The 19,009-nt window shown below is 30.6% G+C and overlaps 1 protein-coding gene across 1 annotated transcript in view; it reads left to right on the top strand.

The window, feature by feature from the left end:
* LOC129218296 (EH domain-binding protein 1-like) overlaps positions 1-19,009 on the top strand; it is a 200,683-nt gene that overhangs the window by 70,388 nt on the left and 111,286 nt on the right. Inside the window, exons 15-17 of the mRNA XM_054852529.1 lie at positions 2,196-2,230; positions 11,469-11,569; positions 18,486-18,585. Of these exons, the coding sequence (XP_054708504.1) occupies positions 2,196-2,230; positions 11,469-11,569; positions 18,486-18,585 (236 nt within the window). The remainder of the gene's footprint in view (positions 1-2,195; positions 2,231-11,468; positions 11,570-18,485; positions 18,586-19,009) is intronic.

The raw sequence follows: 19,009 nt of genomic DNA, 5'->3' as shown, positions 1-19,009 counted from the left end.
TTGATGAATGTGTGCAGACATACTTTAAGCCTGTTTAAAGTCATCTCCTTTTAGGAACTCTACGATCTCTGTATCTTAAGAATAGCTTTAGGATCCCATATTCATTCTATTAAAATTAAAGGCAGTATTCCAATAATTTTGTTGTGAAACTTTAATTTGTCTTATGTATGCAATGGAACTGGACCCCAAGTAAAATCAATACGGACTAATATGATTTACCATATTTTTCTTTCTGGATCAGCAGCAGGTCAGCCTGGAATATTTCCCAAAATCCCATGGTCCTTGCACATTTCTATTTCTGCTATAAGTAATTGCAATTTCCAATAAACATTTCTTATGCCATCACCATCATCAAAACTGAAGGACATAGGTTACATATGGGGAGGATCATATTGTTTACGGGGAAGTAAAGGTTGGTCTCTTTTGATTAGGAAATAAAGTGAATCAATTTCTTTCAAAACCTCATAAAAACAAAACAAAAAGCGTAAGTACGAGTATACTATGATAACATCTATACCTAGAGCTGCCAACCTTTGAAAATCCAAAATCTTAGCTGGCGGAACAAAATAATGATACTTAATGAATTTCAACTATAATACAGAAAATATTAATACGGAATAAACGATTTTATACTAAATATTTTAAGATGATAAATTCTTGATTATTAGCTGTACCTTTCACTCAGTCGGCAAGTCTTTTTGAAGTAACATGCTTGCGGCAACCATCACAATCAACGTTTTCAACTGAAAAATCGCTATTGCAAATAGTACATCTTAAATAACCCATCTTTAAAGATGAAATAAGGAGTGGTCAAGTGCTTTTATATTCTTCACGATATTTTTGGCAATTTTTTCGCTTTTTTTTGCCAAAGAACCCATAAACTGCAAGAAAACTAAAACGGCAGCACACGTCTAGAAGTTAGATTTTCTAAACTTACTGGTTTAGTTTTCATGCAGCTTATTTATTTATTTATTTTTGTGTGCTTGGGATTATAAATTGAAAAAACTGAAAATCATTATTTTTGGACCAGCTTTTGTAGGGTCGTAGTTTAAAGCTGTAATTCGTAGAAACTAAGATTTTTTTTTAGCAGTCGGCAACTCTGTGTATACCATGATATTTTAAATCAAAAAGAGATTGCAGAATATTTATTTAAGACATAATTTTTTGAACCCGAACAAGTTCGGGACGCGCCCCTAGTATTAAATAAAAAAGAGGTAGTGACTGGTCTCATTCCCCCCCCCCCCCCTGATTTGTTGAATTTCATTCTGGAAGTTTGTTCTTAAAGAAAATTAAAACTTGTTTTTGGCTATCATAGTAATATTTACTCACAATCTGAATTAAATTAAAACACAAGTTATCTAGAATTCAAAAACAATTTAGCTATTTGAATAGTTCTTGTGCTCAAGTCCGAAAGATTAAATAGATTAAGATAAAACTTGCAGTGATAGAAATACTTGACCATTAGAGTTTAAATGTGACTCTTTGGGACATTTTGAGGATTAATAACATTGGAATTATTGTGGGTAAAGCATATTAATATGGTTATGCTAAAGACTGTCGACAGTCTATGTACAGAAGAAGGTATGGGAAAACTCAGTTAGTGCCACGAAGTTTCTGACTACCTTCTGTATACTGACTGTTTATGGTCTTAATTTACTTGTTTCTTGGGAAAGCTGACAGAAAACTTTGTGTATTTAGTACATCACTGCACTAAATACTTGTTGTGTAGGGTTGCTCTTCTTCCTGTTCCCCCAACTTAAGTAGTGTTTTATTTTTAAGTACTAAGTCTTGTGTTTTCATTAATCTTATTTCCTAATTGTTTCTTCTCACTTACTTCTATATTGGTTTTCCTCTATAGTTTTTATACTTTCCTAACTGCTTCTATGCTGTTTTGAAATTTTTTGATACAATATATATTTTCAAACCGTTACTTGTAAAGTTTTTTTATTGAATATTCATCTACAAAAGAACTTTAAATCAAAGTTTCCTCTTCGGGTATGAAGTTGGACTTAATATATACAAAGTAGCTGAATCTTTAGTGCAGTGTCCTGATCAGATTCCAAATATTTAAAAATCTGCCTAATAAAGAGGTTGTATGCTTAATAGTTAGCTGATATTCATATACCATAATTTGAACCCTCATGCATGTTTTAAAACTATAATAATGACACCTCTTCTGTTTTGCTCCTTTCTAGGAAAATGAAAACTTACACAAAAAGTTGGACTTGGGGCTCTCTGATGCTGTAAACACTAGAAAAGTAAATGGAAAAGGTAAAAAAAAAATATGAACTGTGCAAAGTGTTTCTTTTTTTTTTTCTTTTTGACAATTTAATTGACATACAATTTAATTTTTCTGTTATTTTAGGTGAAATATTTGGTTATTATACTTAAAGAATATTTCAGTTTTTTTTGTTTTTTTTTTGAGTTGAAAAAATTACACTTTGTCAAACCTTGGTATAGTATTCTCCAAAAGATTAAAGTTTTATCCTGTATCTGCATTTCAAATGCCCAGACTTTACTTTATCCAATTTCTAAAAAAGTATGTTAAAGATAATTGCATTTGTTTCTGAAAATTACTCATTAATAAAAACTTATCTCTGTAAATAAAATGCATGTGCAATTGCACAGAATTAGTTTAATTTAAGTAGACTTTATTCAGTATGAAAAACAAAATCTAGTGTGTGTTTTGTGTACATATTGATTTTAGGTGTAATCATTCAGGGTATCTTTGAACCATTCCGGTTAACTTTGTGCCACTTCAAATTGTTTAGTATATTTAAATTTGAAAAAAGAAATAAAAGGCCCAGTGGTGCATCTGCAGGCAAGATTATTTAATCAGTTTTCTCTCTCTCTATTTTAGAAAGTAATTTCCCAAAACCACAGCATTTTGTAAAATACAACAAATTGTGAAGTTAAAATTTGGAAGTTATTTTGAAATGCAAATTTAAAGTTGTTAATGTCCTACTAATCTTTGAAAGTAAATAACATAATTCTTATTTTTCAGACATTTTATTATCTATACATCATTGCTTGAAAATAATGACACAACTCAAAAAATACCGAAAATGAGATTTTTAATTAATAGTACTTAAAAAAATTGATCTTCTGTAAGGAATAAAGACACTAGTTGTAGATAGCATAGTTGCCGGTAGATAGTTACTTTGACTAAAACCTAATTTGACAAAAGTTTCTAGAAACCCTCAAAATGCTAGCACTTAACTACGTGAAATAACAAAAGAATAGTATTAACAATTTTTAAGGGGCATTATGCTAATTAGGAATTGTTATGAATAAAACAACTATAAGTTATAAATCGTAACAGTTTAAAAAATGGTCTCCCAAAAAAGTTACTTTTTTGAGTTGTGTCACTATTCTTTTCAAGCTGTGATATGGTGAACTTCTCTGTATCTATAAGAGTAAGCTTGTTTAGTAATATTTAGCTAAATGACAAGAAGTAAGATATTATAATTTAGTTTAAATTAGTTTTTAACCATAACTTTGAGCCGACTCCACGTCAGGTCTAGCTTTGTTTACTCACTGTGGATATAATTTATATACAAAATAAAATGTTAATCGTATTGATATTTGTTTCCCAAAATGTACTTTCTTTATTTTGTTACATAACTTGTAAACACAGACAAGGAATTTTCAGAATCACAAATTTAAACTCTCATAAAATTCAAATCTTCCTTAGCCATAGAACACCAAACAACAAATTATAGCCCAGAATTTTTAGACAGTTGATTTCAATGTAAACATGTTTATCTTATTTTCCCTTTCTTTATAACTGTATCAATTTTCTTCTTTGGAAAGGTGTATTTTTTAGTTTGATAGTTGAAAATTGTTTTCCTCTGTGTTTTTATTTTCTACATAAATGAGAAAACGTTTCAAATATTGATGCTTTTCTTACACTCTTTCTTCATATTTATTGCGACATAACAATTTATATCAAGTTTGTGGTGCAACCAAACCAAAATAGGGAGTTTTTATATGTTTATTAATCAAATATTTTTGATTTGTGAAGTAGCAGAACTTTCATTGGAGTGATTTATTTTCCATCACATATCTTCCCAGGCCAAAAGTTTTTCTGAGCACCAGGCTAACTTAGAACCAAGTTAATAATTCATTTTTAATGGTGTTAATAATTATTATTTCAGAATTTTGAACTATGCAATACTTAAGCAGTTTTTCTTTCATTTTTTCCCCATATATGCAACTAGGGTTCGCCAATATATACCAATCGATATATATCATGATATATATCACAATATGTGTACAATATTTATTTTGAAAATATCATGATGTTTTGATGTTTTAGATATTTATTTTTTCAACTATTTATTCAACTATTTATATTTTCAATATAAAAATTGTATTAAGTGTAGTAATATTGTTCATTTATTATTAAAAATATTCAAAAAGTTATGTATTATATTTTTATGATGCATTAATACATCATTAATATAACAAAGGAACATAATATTCCTTTTTTATTTTATATTCTTAAAATTATTAGTGATGTTACAATTTTAATACAGATTAAAAGTGCCTGGTTTAGCATCAAATGTTGTTCAGAAAAAAAAAAAGAAAGTATCTTATGACTGTGCACGGACTAATGCATATTTTTTAGTTACGAATTATATAACTGTATAAGTAAGGAAAAGTGAGTAAAACAGCTAATACTAAATTAACTCCGTTAAAATCAATAAAAATGTAAATAAAATATTTAATATAAATAATGAAAGAAACATTATGCAAAAATAATATAGAAAAATAAAGAGTGATTAAAGATTCTCATTTACTGTTTTAAAGACTAGTTTGTGCTGATTGAAAATATTGGATAAGTATCAAAATATCGGATATGTATCAAAATATCCAATGTATATCAAAATATTGGATATTTTCAATTTTTTTGAAAATATGATGATATAGGGCATTTGCAATAGATGTCATCCTGGAGGACGTATAAAGCCGATGATGCTGATGACAGCTCAACATGGAGATCTCAAGCTGCTGTAAAAGTTATTTACAGTTTGTTTGTCTGCCGTGCTGCAGATTGAAAGTTCATTAGAGCAATGGGAAGAGTGCAATTCTAAATCATTTCATTTTTTCAACTACTGACAGCATAACAGGGTCTGGCCAGAGGATATTTGGGTCTGTTAACGGACCCTTCACAAAAATCCGATCAACCAAAACGGACCTTTCACAAAATTCCGATCAAACAAAACGGACCTTTCACAAAATCCCGATCAAACAAAACGGACCCTTCACAAAATTCTGATAAACAAGATCGGATCTGTCAAATTGTTTATTGAAAGAGCAAATCTGAAAGCAAAATAACGCATATTTCTGTGTATAAACCGATAATTTTTGGAACCTTTTTTAAAGTCAAATTAGAGGGATCAGCTTATACAAAATCGGCTAATTTTGAAAAAAAAAAAAAAAAATCGGCACTCTTGGAATGCTCCTGCAAGCGATAAATAATGGCTACTGCCAAATAAATATAATGGTTGTTTGTTTTATCACAGCTAATTAGCAGCGGTGTTTTTGTAAACTTTTCTGAAAAGGCATTGGTAAGCACTTTTCTCCGCTCATGATTTAATAAACAATAATAATATATATCTGCGAAATGAACTTAGAACTGCAAAGGGATAGTAAGGGTGAGGAAAAAATATGATCCCTTCAGATAGTGTTACCAACTTCAAAATTATCACCACTTAGCGTCTGGCTTTGAACCTTTATAATGACTTGATTAGAAAATATTCTCATCATTTTGCCAGCTTGTCAATATTTGCGTTTTTACGGTGGTGCGGTGCGATGTTTAATTGTTATTTTGGGAGAAAATTATATGGGTTTTGATTTTTCAATGCTAACAAGGATGATTAACTTTAAATAAACTCTTTTAATTACCGTTTTTTTTTCTTTAGATGTCTACATTTTGAAAAATGCAATCTTTTAACATCCGATATGAGAATCACATTTTGTTCTTTTTTCAAGCTAACTTCGTTTTATTAGGATTCAAATAAATGAAAAGTCTCTTTATTTCTGTTAGAACTCTCATTTCAAGTTTTTAAAGCAAAATTCCATTTTCTGTTATGAGTCAAAACTTAAAATGCTAAATAGATGGTTTATTTAATTTTATTTTTTGGGTCAACTGTGTCCACAGATATTAATGATATGTTTATTATAGGACTCTAAAATGCAATTTTAAAATAATTTTATCAAAAATATTTCTTTTACAAGCTGTTTTTATACTTTTGATGCCTTCACTTTGAGAATTGCGATCTCTTTGCATCCGCTATGGGAATCCGATTTTTCAAATTTTTAATAATTATTACGCTTTGTTAAGAGGTAAACAATTGAAATATCTTTTTATTTTTGTTAAAATCACGGAATTTAGAAGTTTTAAACCAAATTCTGTGCTTTTTTAGAGTGTCTTGGGTCAAAAAGTTGAATGCTGAACCCTATACTGAATTTTATTTTATTCATTTATATTTTTGTTACAATTATTTTAAGTGCTGTACAGAAATATATCTAGTATAATTTAACATAATGTAGAATGGTAGATAAATATTGATACTTGAAAGAGCAATGCCTCCCCCCCCCCGCCAAATATCAGAAAAAAATCCAGAATGATTTTCTCAACGTAGAAGAGGAAAACACTCAACTTTAAGTTTAATTGATGCTGTTTGTGCCATCCCTAAATTCTAAAATTTGTTTTAACAAAAAAAAAAAAATTTTTTTTTTGAGAAATTTTTTGATTTTTCACAAAATTGATTAATTTTTCACAAAATTATTTGATTTTTCACAAAAAACGGACCCTGTGAAAAATCCTGGATAGACCCCTGCATAATCCACCAAATATTTAAAGAAATCAACTTTTTTTTCCGTCTTTTTTTAGCTCAAAGCATTTGAATAAATGTTGAAGCTAACGAGATAAGTTCATTAGTGCAGCAATCCAAACTCTAAATGTGTAAATGTAGGGATAGAAAATAAAATTAATTTTAATTTTTACACAGTAATGATCATTTGTAGGGTAGAATTTGAAGGTAAGATACTAGTACATTTTTTATTTAGCTTGAAACAATGATCGAAAGCTTTGTTGATACCTATCATAAATTCCCACAATCCAAGGATATCGTAGCTCAAATTCAAACTAAAACTTAAAGAAAAAAAAAGAAGCTACAACAATAACCTGATAAGGACAACTGTGAAGATTTTCAAGCTGAACCAACCGTAGTATACTCAATGGTTTTTGATATGCAGAAAAACTTAAAACTTTTTTCAAAACCAGAGGTGCAAATGATGATATTTTTTGGGTCTTGAGTATTATCACTAAACAATAACATAATGAGACAGTTCAAAGCAAATTAACGATTTTTTTTTTTGGTATCCTACAGAAATAAAAAAAACTAGCAACACAAGTATGAATGAATTTTCATGATTTTTTTTCACATCCCATATTTTTGCGAACATTTGGTTATAATTAGTTCAGCAAACAAGTTTCACTGTTTTATGTGCTAGGATCAAGGTTCATTAGTTTTTCACATTCCCCCCTTGTTTTTAAACATCTTCAATGAAATATGAAAGGTATTTTGAATAGAGATTGACTCCTGTGAGAATTTGTATCAGATAACTCTGTGATTAATATTAAATCTTGTTCGCAGTTTAAAGACATGTTGTACGCAGTGAGATTAAATTGTAAAATTTCTGAGTATGACATACTAACATTAATTTTGAGAGAATATTTAGAAGATTTCTTCATAATGATTTTTAAACCTGTATTAACAAAAACAGTCATTTTTAACAGCACTTTTCATTTCTTTAAGGTAATAAATCTGAGCTTTATTCGGAAAAAGATGCTGAACAGAGAAAGGTATGTGTATAGTAATTTTTGTGCATGATTTATTAAGCACTGTTATTATTTTAAATTATGTTGTATGCTTCCACCAGAAGAAAACTTATATGTGAAAACGTAATGTATACATGTATACTGTTCAGTTCCCATTACACAATATGTTATTTTGTCTCATTAATTTACTTATATGTTCAGTTAGATACTTTTTTAAGTACTACCTGAAACAAGTTCAAAAATTTAGCCATCGGCATCGGCGACCGATGCTAACTTGGATAAAATGTCGGCCCATCGACCTTGAAAAAAATCTACTGGTTGAGGTATCACTAATGTTTTTCGGAAAAAAAAAGAAAAATAAATTTAACTTTAATTTATCAATTTTTTACTGCAAAATTAAAAGTAAGCACAGCACAAGTCCCGAAATCGGTTCAGCAACGGAACCAACACCAGTTTTGGGCTTCGGAAATATGCCGAGCTTTGGATCACTACGGAAATTTTCCCAACATTGCAGACACTTATCAAACATTCGGTTTGTTAGTTTTAAGAGTTTTTTGCTCTTAAATTGAAATAATTACAGTGTGTGTTTACATGTTATTCGAACAATGTAGAACAAAAAACAAGGCATAAATTTGGGAGATCAACCAATGTTGCAGGACAAAACTTCTGATTTTTTTTTCTTCCCGAACAGAAATAAAAAAACCTCGATATTTTCCAGATTTTAGCTTACCCCTTTTAACTTAACACTAAACGAATAAATGCTTGCATATTCTGACATATAATCTGACCTTTGATTAAAGATTAAACTGCAGCAAAAGCTCAATCATAAGAATAGGGCATGAGACGCCAATTTCATGATCTGTATGGTGATTAAAATCCCTAAAAAGTCTATATATATTTTTCTTTCTCAATTTTAAGACCTAAAAAGACTAGTTTTTCCCCCCTGAAATCCTAATTTATTATTTTATAGCTCGTCGCCTTAAAAAAATCGTTGCATGCTGTAATTTTACTTTCATGGTTTTTTAATTTTTTTTAGAAATGAAAAATGAAAAAAAAAATTACATTTTCTTTAATTCTACATTTAACTTTCTCCCGATTATATTGCCCTGAACTAATTAAGAAAATCATTTCTCCGCAGCTATTAAGGTGAGAGACTCAAGAAGTCGAAATCAAGAAATTGAATGTAGGGAATCCTGATACCATAAAATGTTTAAAAGATTATATAAATGCTTTTATTATTTCACAGTATACTGCTAAAAAGTTCTGCACTTGGTGTTACAGTTGTTGTGTTATAATGTGTTATACAGAACTGGTTTTTGTGCTATAATGAATATTTGTTATCGAGATATTCATAGGTGCAATTTTTTTTGAACTGTTTATTTATTGCTATTATTACAATTTAATATCCAGTTTGTCTTTGAAACACGACTGCAAACCATCTTTAAAAATGTTGGGGTAGTTATAGGATTTAGGCACTCTTCTACGGCAATTTTTGTGCGACAATGTTGGTGGCGCTAGAGGTTTAGGGTTTTACTCCCCCAAAAGTACTCCCAAATTGAAGTCTTAAAAATATGATTATAGGCCCCAGCTTTGCTAGCAAAAGCAAAGGGGTGGAGCTCAGGGACTCGTCCAGAGCAATTTTCGGAAATTAAAGTTTTAAAAATGCTGTTTTAGAGGATCTTCAATGATACTAGTAGGGCTCTCCCTCCGTAGGAAGTTTTTCAAAATGGAAGCTTTAAAGCCGTGATTGTAAGCTATTTTGGCAATGTTAAAGGAAGGGATCAATATGACGTTCGCATAGCAATCTTTCAAAATAAATGCTTCAGAACACAATTTTAGACGGTATCCAGAGTTGTATTGAGCTCCTAAAATAATTTTAGATGAACGTTAATGATGTTGAAAGGGAGAATTTGGGGACGCTCTCCAGATGATTTTTTTTTAAATTGAAGCCTTATAAATGGGATTGTAGGCCGTCTTTTGGTGGGCGTTAGATGAAAAGGAGTTAAGGGACTCTCCTATCAGTTTTTAGAAATTGAAGTTCCAAAAACTCCATTTTAGCTATTTTCGGAAGTGTTGCATAGAGAGGACTATATGGGGATTTGTCCTGGAATTTTTCCTAAATTAAAGTCTTGAAAACACAATTGCAGGACATTGATAGTAACTTCAGAAGAAGGGGTGGGGATTAAGTACTCAACCGCAGCAATTTTTCAAAACTGAAGTTCCAAAATTGTAATTTTAGGCCATAATTGGGGCCACTAAGGGAAGGATTGAGTTCAAGAACCGCTTCTCTGGGCTCTCTTTGGCTGTGGTCCTATTTTTATTTATTTTTGATAAAAAAATATTTGGGGAAACTTCCTAAAGTTCTTCTTTTACAAAAACATTTTAAAGTTATATTTTTCTATAGTAATACTTTAGATTTCCATCCTTATAGTATTTTAAATTATTGAAATGCAAAAATCTCTAGTTAAAGTTTTGTTTTACTTTCGTTTTTACTTTTGAGCTTTTAACTATTAGTGTAATGGTGTGACTCTTCATTACAATCCTTTAAATCCCTCTCTTTCTCTTTTATCTTTTCTTCTGTTTGAAAAATATTTCTGCAGCCCATGTATTTTTCTCTACTTTGCTCTGATTTTAGATGTAGCATTTTGATTTAAAAAATAAGTAATATAAGTGTGTCAGATGCCTTAGCTATCAAATTTATTTATCCATTTTTTTTTGTAAATTTGTCTTGCAATCAGTTTCTACAACGTACATATACTTTTTTGTTCTTTAAAACATTTTTGAAACCTATATGTCGGCTGTCCTTAGTGAGGTTTTTCATCGGCCATTGGCCATTTGAAACAGAAAATTAATTGATCATCGGCGGTCTTTGAACCATCGGCCAACAATTGGCATCAGCCAAAAATTGCCATCGGTCGAGCGCTATCTGAAACTTCAATTTCAATACATTAATGTGCATAGTTTTTTTTTTAAATGATTAACTGAATAACTGAATATATTGGTGTCAAAATCAGTGTGTACGATTGTAATGACACTCAATTCACAACCATAGTTATCACCAAAACATTAAAATTAACTGAGCCTAATTTCCTGTGTACCAAAACTGATTTTGTTACATTCGTTACTACTTAGCTTTTACTCAAAATTAGTAATTTAAAAGCAACTCATTGGTTAGAACAATAATTTTAAAGTAAAATGTATATCTTGCATGTAAAAAGAACTACTTTTTACTGTAAAAAAGGCATCAAATTCATTTTCTTGATTTGTTATTCTTTGTACTTCAGCAAACTTAACTATCAAACACTTTTAATTTGAAACTTTATAGTATTCAAGTATAGTGCTTTGATAAAGCCCAAAAAGGCACTAATTATAAGAGCTTGAAATTGAATCAGTTCAAAATAAATGAGGAACATAAGTTGAAACCTTTTGCATTAATATCTTTTTATTTAAAAATAAGTTCATTTCATTCATGATAAATTGCAATTGTGCTACTTTTGCTTGCATTTTAAGAATTTAAATTTTTCTTTTTTTTGGGGGGGGGGGGAATGTTTCTTGCTTTGTTCCTTTATCAAGCTATGTTATTTACTTCGGTTTTATTTCTTTAGTTGGATAATAGCCATTACGTAAATATGGAAATACAAGCAATAGAAAAGAAACAGCGAATGATTGATAAGATGGCTTCCAAACTTGAAAGGAAACTTCGTTTTGCCATGAAAGGTACAAGCATTTACGCTAACTATATTATTTTTGTACTTAAAGTGTTATCTTGTATTTTCTATTTTTATCTTTTCAGAGTTTGTACATATTTCAAGAGCAATTCTATCACCCCCCCCCCCTCCTCTCTCTCCCAAGTCTTGCAATTTGCCTCTCTGTAGCGGGAGGGAACACTTGGTGAAGTGGGGGAAGTTTATTGGAAGTTCACTTCTGTTAGGGGCTATTCTAGGTATGAAAGGCATTCCAGTTGCCCAGCTAAACTCTGCAAGCATAAAATCTACGACAGTCTTTTATATCCAGATACTCCAGAATTCAGACTAACTAAAGCTGCACATTCCTTCCTAATGAATCAGTTGACAATATGCTTCAATGCTGTATCATCTGTCATGCAGACTAATTAGGCATGCGTTCGAGTTTTAGTCGAAAAGGCCTTATCTGATATGTAATCTAATGTATCCTCATACCTTGAAGACACTAAAAATTCTTTAAGACTTGATAACTTTGGTCACTATAGCAGGGTTGCAAGGTTTGGCTAATATTAGCCAATTTGGCTGTTTTTGGCGACACTTGCTAGAAAAAATTCAAAAGGCTTAGCCAAACCAGTGTTTACTACTTTTTAGCCAAACTGTTGATTGATATTTTTAGCAATTACATTTTTAATTCCTTTTACAAAAAAGAAAGTATTGTGTTCTCGAAAAAATTTTCACTCAAAAATCTGCCTTAATTTCCATTTGGCTTGCCCCTGTATGAATATTGAGTATTTTTCAATCCGACTACACGTGGATATATGCCTAAGAACGTATAGACACCCGAAGTATCCCTTTTGACGATCCCAGAGTTAATTACAACGAGTTTTCTCGTGACGTAGTGTAACTTTTCTGTCACGTGCCTCTTACAGTAAGAGCTTCAAGGTACAATTCATTTAACAATGATTTTTAATTTCATCAAAAATATATTTATTTAAACCTGCCAACAATTTTTTAATTTTTTATTCTAGTATATTTTTGGTTCACAACATTTGAATTCTCACCTCTGTGCCATGTCACACACCTTGTGTGACTGTATATGTTGCTTAATAACTTCTTTAATTAAAAGTATATACTTATTTATTATTTCATTCACCAAGTGTCTCAAATACGAGGGTTTTTTTTTCAAGGTCCGATCGATCGCAAAATGAAGACCACAAAACAATGGAAACTCGTTTATTTGGAATACGTACATACATCTTCCAACTACTTCTCGACGTAGTCGGCGCTCCGATTAAGACATTTGTCGCAGCATGGTAACAATTTTTTGATACCCTCGTCAGCTGAGCTAGGCAGTCACCTAATCTTTCAGCCAATTCTGTACACTGATCTGCAGCTCGGCGTCGGAGCCTAACGTCTGGCCTCTGAGCTAGCGTTTCATGAGGTCTAATAGATGGTAATCGGAAGACGTGCCAAGTCTGGGCTGTATGGAATTATGGGCAAACGCTGCCCAGTGCTTCACACTTAGTGGGAGAAGCAATTGTTCGAGGCGTGTTTCCTTGTTCACTGCATGCTCCGAAATAATTACAGCGACCTGATGCACTGCACAATCTTACTTGAGAGACTGCACAACAAATCTATGCACAGCATAATGAGCTTGACTTTCTGGTTTTCACTCCGCAATCGATCAGACCTTGAAAAAAAAATTAACCCTCGTATTAACTGTTTAAGTATATTTAATTTTTTAATATTGTGTTTTAGTTCCTTTTAGTAGGACAAAGAGTCATGTCACACAAATTCTCACCTCCGTTACCTAAACACAAAATGCCATTCCTCATTAACACGTGGCAGTAATGACATAAAATTTTATCTTCCATGATAGAAGGCGGCCTTCTTGTTTATTTTCAGCCATAAAGAAGTTGCGAGATTTTTGTCGAAAAACAAGAAGATAGATTTTGTTTTAAAAACTAAGTGGTTATTGTGACCTCACCTCTGTGAACTTGAATTTCAGGGATGTATATTAATACAAAAAAAAGAAGTGAGCATGTTTGCATATGCTTAACATGTGCAGATTGTAGCAACGAAGAAAACAAAAATTTCCCTGAAAAATGTATCTATTAGGCCTATATTAATGAAAAATTCCTCATCTCCATGAATCTCACCTCCGTGACAGACCTGACATTATTTCTGAGGTGAAAATAAATGATGGAGTGGAATCAATTATAGGCATTCTACCAAAATTATAAATTGCCAGTTTAACCTCAAATTTACTAAATACTATGTTTTAGCATACATTTGAAACTACTAATTAAGCCGTACTTTAATTAAGAGAGCTTAATATTATACTTCCACTAATCATTAAAATAACCGATTGTTTGTGCAATTAATAAAATTACTACTTTGATGTTAAATTGGCCTTGATTTTTAAATATTAAAAGTTTTTTCTTTTTTTATATTTCCGGGAACAAGGCATTTTATTATTATTATTTTTTATTTATAAGTAAAATAACTGGAACTTAGCTGGGCCATTGTTTATGGTCACTTCTAGTAGGTAACACTTTCATGTGAGAATGAAAAAAAAAAAGAAAACAAAAGGTTTTGAAATTGAAAAATATTTGCGTTCAAAAGTTGTGTTTTCTGGAAAATTACCCGTATGTATGTGCTTATGTATCTCGAATATAACTCTAAAACGATATGTCCTAGAAAGTTGAAATTTGGTACATTGACTCCTAGTGAGGGTGTAGTTGTGCACCTCCCCTTTTGGTTGCATTCGGATGTTCCAAAGGGGGTCTTTTACACCTTTTTTGGCTGAAATCATTGTTAATTTCAATGCAAACTCAAGTGGTGTAAAAATTTGGCAAACACTTGGCAATATATCGCCAAGTTCTTAGTCGCCAACTTGGTGACAAATTTGGCGTTGTTCTTTTTCTTTTTTTTTTTAAAAATCTGGTTTCAATTTGGCCATATTTAGAGAGTTAAATATTGAATCACATTAAAACTGCCAATATTAGGAAAATTTATCTGTATAAAACGTTTTCTTTGCTTTGCTTCGCACAAACTTGGAGTGAAAATATTTAAAGTGTTTCTTTGGTTACTCCAACTCACTATTATCATTAAATTGGAATAAAAGGAAGTCATGTGATGCACACATCAGCTTGTTTTCCAAATAGTTTTATGCAATTGTTGAAGCATGCATATGCATTTTACTTAATATTTATTCTACATGGAAAAAATAACACCCCAAAACTAAGTAAAAATGAATTGAATTGATTAAAAATTTGATAAAAATGGGCTAAGTCTTAAAATTTCAATCACCCATTTTAAGGATTGCCTAACAAAGAGCTAATTTTCAGAGTTGACTGTTTAGGATACCAAATTAAATTGCTTATTATCACTTTAAGACAAGATTTGCTTCACAACTCTGAAATCAAATGTCTCACAAGTAGCAGCACCAAATATCATAGATTTCACTATTTATGTTTCATTTTCATAATTTTGTTCCTTTATGCTCTCATGTGTTTTTGTTAAGCTTAGTAATATGTGAAAGTGAATCTTTCTCTAAAGATTTTCAAAATATCAAGAAGGTGGCAATTTTTGTACAGGTTGGCTATTTTTGGTTAATTTCGCGAAGCTATTTATCTATTTTCCTGAAATTTCACCTGGCAACCGTGCCTAGAGTCAGATAACATCAACTGAATGAAATGGCAGATGATAATAATGTCCAAGTATATTGCACTATTAATGTCCTACATAAGAAACCAAATTAAAGAAAAATATCACTAGAGGATATTATATCTAAAGAAAAGGTATCTACTAAGGACAAAGAAAACTTGACCATCTTTATTGAGCCTTCTTCACTGAAGCGTAGACATTTTGGCTCATCAGACTTTGGATCTTGAAATGCAATGTATAAAAATCACTTAGAGATTAAAGCTTTTAAACACCTTTAAGGTATATTTTCAACAAGTGTGGAGATTGGATGGTAATAGAAACAAGAAAAAAAAACCCCTCCCAGTGGATACATTTTTGTATTTCAATTTTACGAAGCTGAAATTTGATAACAAGCAGTATCATTTAAAAATGTCTTGAGAAGATTTGCATTTCCAATATTTTTTGGGGGAAATGGAAATACATTTTATGGAACAGCACGAATTTCTCAGACAGAGATGCAGGTTGTATTGAAAGCAATATTTTCAGTGAGATTGAATTTCGATGATAAGTTAGAACATACATTTTATTAATGTTTCTGGAAGTCTTACTGCTATAAAATAAATGTTCCATAAAAGACCTCCCCTTCCCCTCTTTTTTTTGGGGTGGGGGAGGGGAATTGAAAATAAAATAGAATATATTAAACTCCTGTTTCTGAAACAGTAGATAGTCTGCAATAAATTTGTAATTTGCTAACTTTATTATAACATTTTTTGCATACCAAAAGTTTTTTGCGCATTACCTATCCGTAGTATCTGTGTATTAGCATTCAAAAAAATAGAACAAACTGCCTTATATGTGAATAAACATGATGTGTGTGTATTCAAAAGGTATGAGCTATATCAGGATTTATTACTCATAAAGAAGTCACAGACCAAAAATTTAGTAAGAATTCTTGATCAAAATGTGTGAGGAAAAAAAATAAAAGAAACTGATATTTAATGTTAAAAAAGAATTCAAACTTAATAGGGAAGTTGCAACCTATTAAATATTCCTATTTTGACTATTAGATATTGTTAACAGACCCTCAAAACTCAGCAATTCACCGACGCCGTATTTTAAAACATGACGACTGATTTTTAATGAATTTTTAAAAATCCCACACACAAAAAAGCGCACCTTGAGATGATGTCACATGGCTGTACGGAAACTCACTCCGAGCGAGGTCTCGTGTTAAGACTAAGAGCACATAGTATGCTCCGCATTTAAAGCCTTGAAACTATTAAATAATCTGTTTCATATACAATAGAGGTTGGATTTGTGAGAGGACAGTCCAATAATTTTCCTGAAGTGACTTCGATGATGATATTTGACTTTTTCCGGGAGGATGAGTAATTCAAAGTTTAAGAAACGCGTGGGGAACGAACAACGTTACTTGCAAGCGGGGTGTATGGTAACCCTTGTTTTTCGCTTGAAAGTTTTTTGCTTTATTGGCCATAGATTCCGATAAATCTCTTTCTTTCGTTCTTTTCCTTTCCTTTTCTCTTTTATTATTTTCTATTGTTTAAATTCCATTTCAAAATTTTGCTTTTCAACTTTGCAAAAAGAAAGGAAAATATTTTTTATAGTTTTGATATAAAAAGTGCTTTAATTTATTTTTGCATAAAAGAAAGGTTTATAGAAATGTATTTTGCAGCTAAATTGAAAATGTATGTTTAAAGTACCACTTAGTATTAGTTGTAATTTCAAGAGATTTTTCATATTTGTAAAGAAAGTATTAATGTTTTCATTATGATTAAAATGCAAATAGTGATGTTTTTACCCCTTTCTATTTAAATTTAATGCGTCTTAAGTTAATAAACATTTTAGAAAGTAGAATTGATCTAAAGAATTAATTAAAGACGTTTAGGACATCGATAAAATACAGAAATCAGGGAATTTTCAATCAGGAATATTTTCAATATTTTTAACCTATGCTAAAGCTTTGGCAGTAGTATATCTGATAATGTCTGGTAAGTTAATTATTAAGCACAGATTTTTTTTTAGAAAACTACTAGCTTTGAAACAATAAGTTTTAAATTCATTATTTGTTTATAAAATAAAATATTTATTTTTAAAAATGCAGAAGAAAAAAAAATCAACCTTAAATGCTTTGCTTTTCGCCAGCAGTTTTGTGTAATTTTTGCTGCATGTTTGAAGCTTATTTTATTTTTAAAAATCATTTTGCAACTAAAACTTTTCTTCAGTATTTTTAGTGATTGAAAAATTGTATGTCACATCAGATTCTTCTGAGAAAAAATAATAAATTTATTTTCATGTGAGTTCTTACCCAGATAAAAATTTTGTATGATTTATTGGAGTCCAAAAAATATTTCCAGGAATTTTAGATTTATAAATGTATGTCCTTGGTATCAAAATAATTAAGATGAAACTCTTAATTCTTTCATGTGTATCACTAGTCATTGTTGCATGAATTGTGTTTTAGTAAAAATAATAGTGAGCTATTATAATAGTGAGCTAGTTACTTTTCACTTTAGTTTGAATTTTTATAAATATATGACCAAAGCATAGATCAAATGGTTGCAATTTAATTTTCACAAAACAAATTTAGTTATTCTTGTGAAAAATCAATGTTTCTTCTGGAAAAATTGCATCCTGTGAGTCATGGAAAGTTAAAAGTAAAATTCATGGAAAGTCAGGGAAAGTCATGAATTTCAAAACTTGAAATGTAGCAGATACCCTGTATATACTGTAATTTTCAAAATAAATTTCCGATTTGTTCATTTTGAAAAGCTCAGTCATCTTCAGTATTTCACTTTGTCCCACATTCCCCTACAAGCATTTTAACAGCTATTTAAGATAATGAGTGATTCCTAATAAAAGTGCAAAACAGTAAGTTGAATGCAGCAAAATCTCAGTTTATGATGTCCTCTTATATCTTAGAGCCCCCGGCGATCACCCTACGCACCCTCCTCTTAGATGGACTTGCATGAAGGTGCAAAGTCAAAGAAAAGTTTATCACTTTCATTAAAAAAAAAAGAGTATTCTTTTGTATTTCAAACAGCAATTAAATGGTTTTGAGATTGTTTACAAAATGTGAAAATTCTAATAGAAATATTTTTAATTGAACGAATTATGAAACCAATGTTATTAAAGCATTATGCATAGGGGCTTCTTTTTATCCTTAAACATGTGTTTGCAATAACTTTGAGAGATTGCTTTTTTGTCATTTATTTTGTCTGCCCAAAAATAACCATAGTTAGTTCTTGCTTTCTTATTAATTTATGATGCACATTTTTTTGCAGAAAATAATGAAGTGCTAGAAGATGAGCTTATGAAAAAATGGTTTACTCTCATAAATGAAAAAAATGGATTATTGAGAAGGCAGATGCAACTGAATATATTGTAAGTGAATCTTAATGTCTTTTTATTTCTTTTTAACCATGTGCTATGCGTTCTATGTGATCTTTATTGATGTAAAAAATAAGCATACAAAAATCTTTTTTCCCCTCTTTTTACAGAGTATTATAGATGCATCCCTCGTATAACATGGTTAATTTGTTCCGTGTAGTATCAAAACCATGTTATATGAGGCTTTTTTTAAAAAAACCTTTTTTGGTTATTTTTTAAGCTAATTAGTCATGTACTTATTACAAATCATGTTAATATGAACCATGTTGTATCAAACCATGTTTTGTGTTATATCGAAACTGTATTATATGAGACTTTGAAATAATGTTAATCAAGGAATGTGTACAGTGTTATATCTAGACCAAGTCTTAAGATGCAAATTGCATGAAATTTTGGCTCAGTAGAACATGCAAACAAA

The sequence above is a fragment of the Uloborus diversus genome, chromosome 3 (assembly GCF_026930045.1).
Source record: "Uloborus diversus isolate 005 chromosome 3, Udiv.v.3.1, whole genome shotgun sequence".
NCBI lineage: Eukaryota > Metazoa > Arthropoda > Arachnida > Araneae > Uloboridae > Uloborus > Uloborus diversus.
This window is presented reverse-complemented; position numbering and strand designations above follow the sequence as displayed.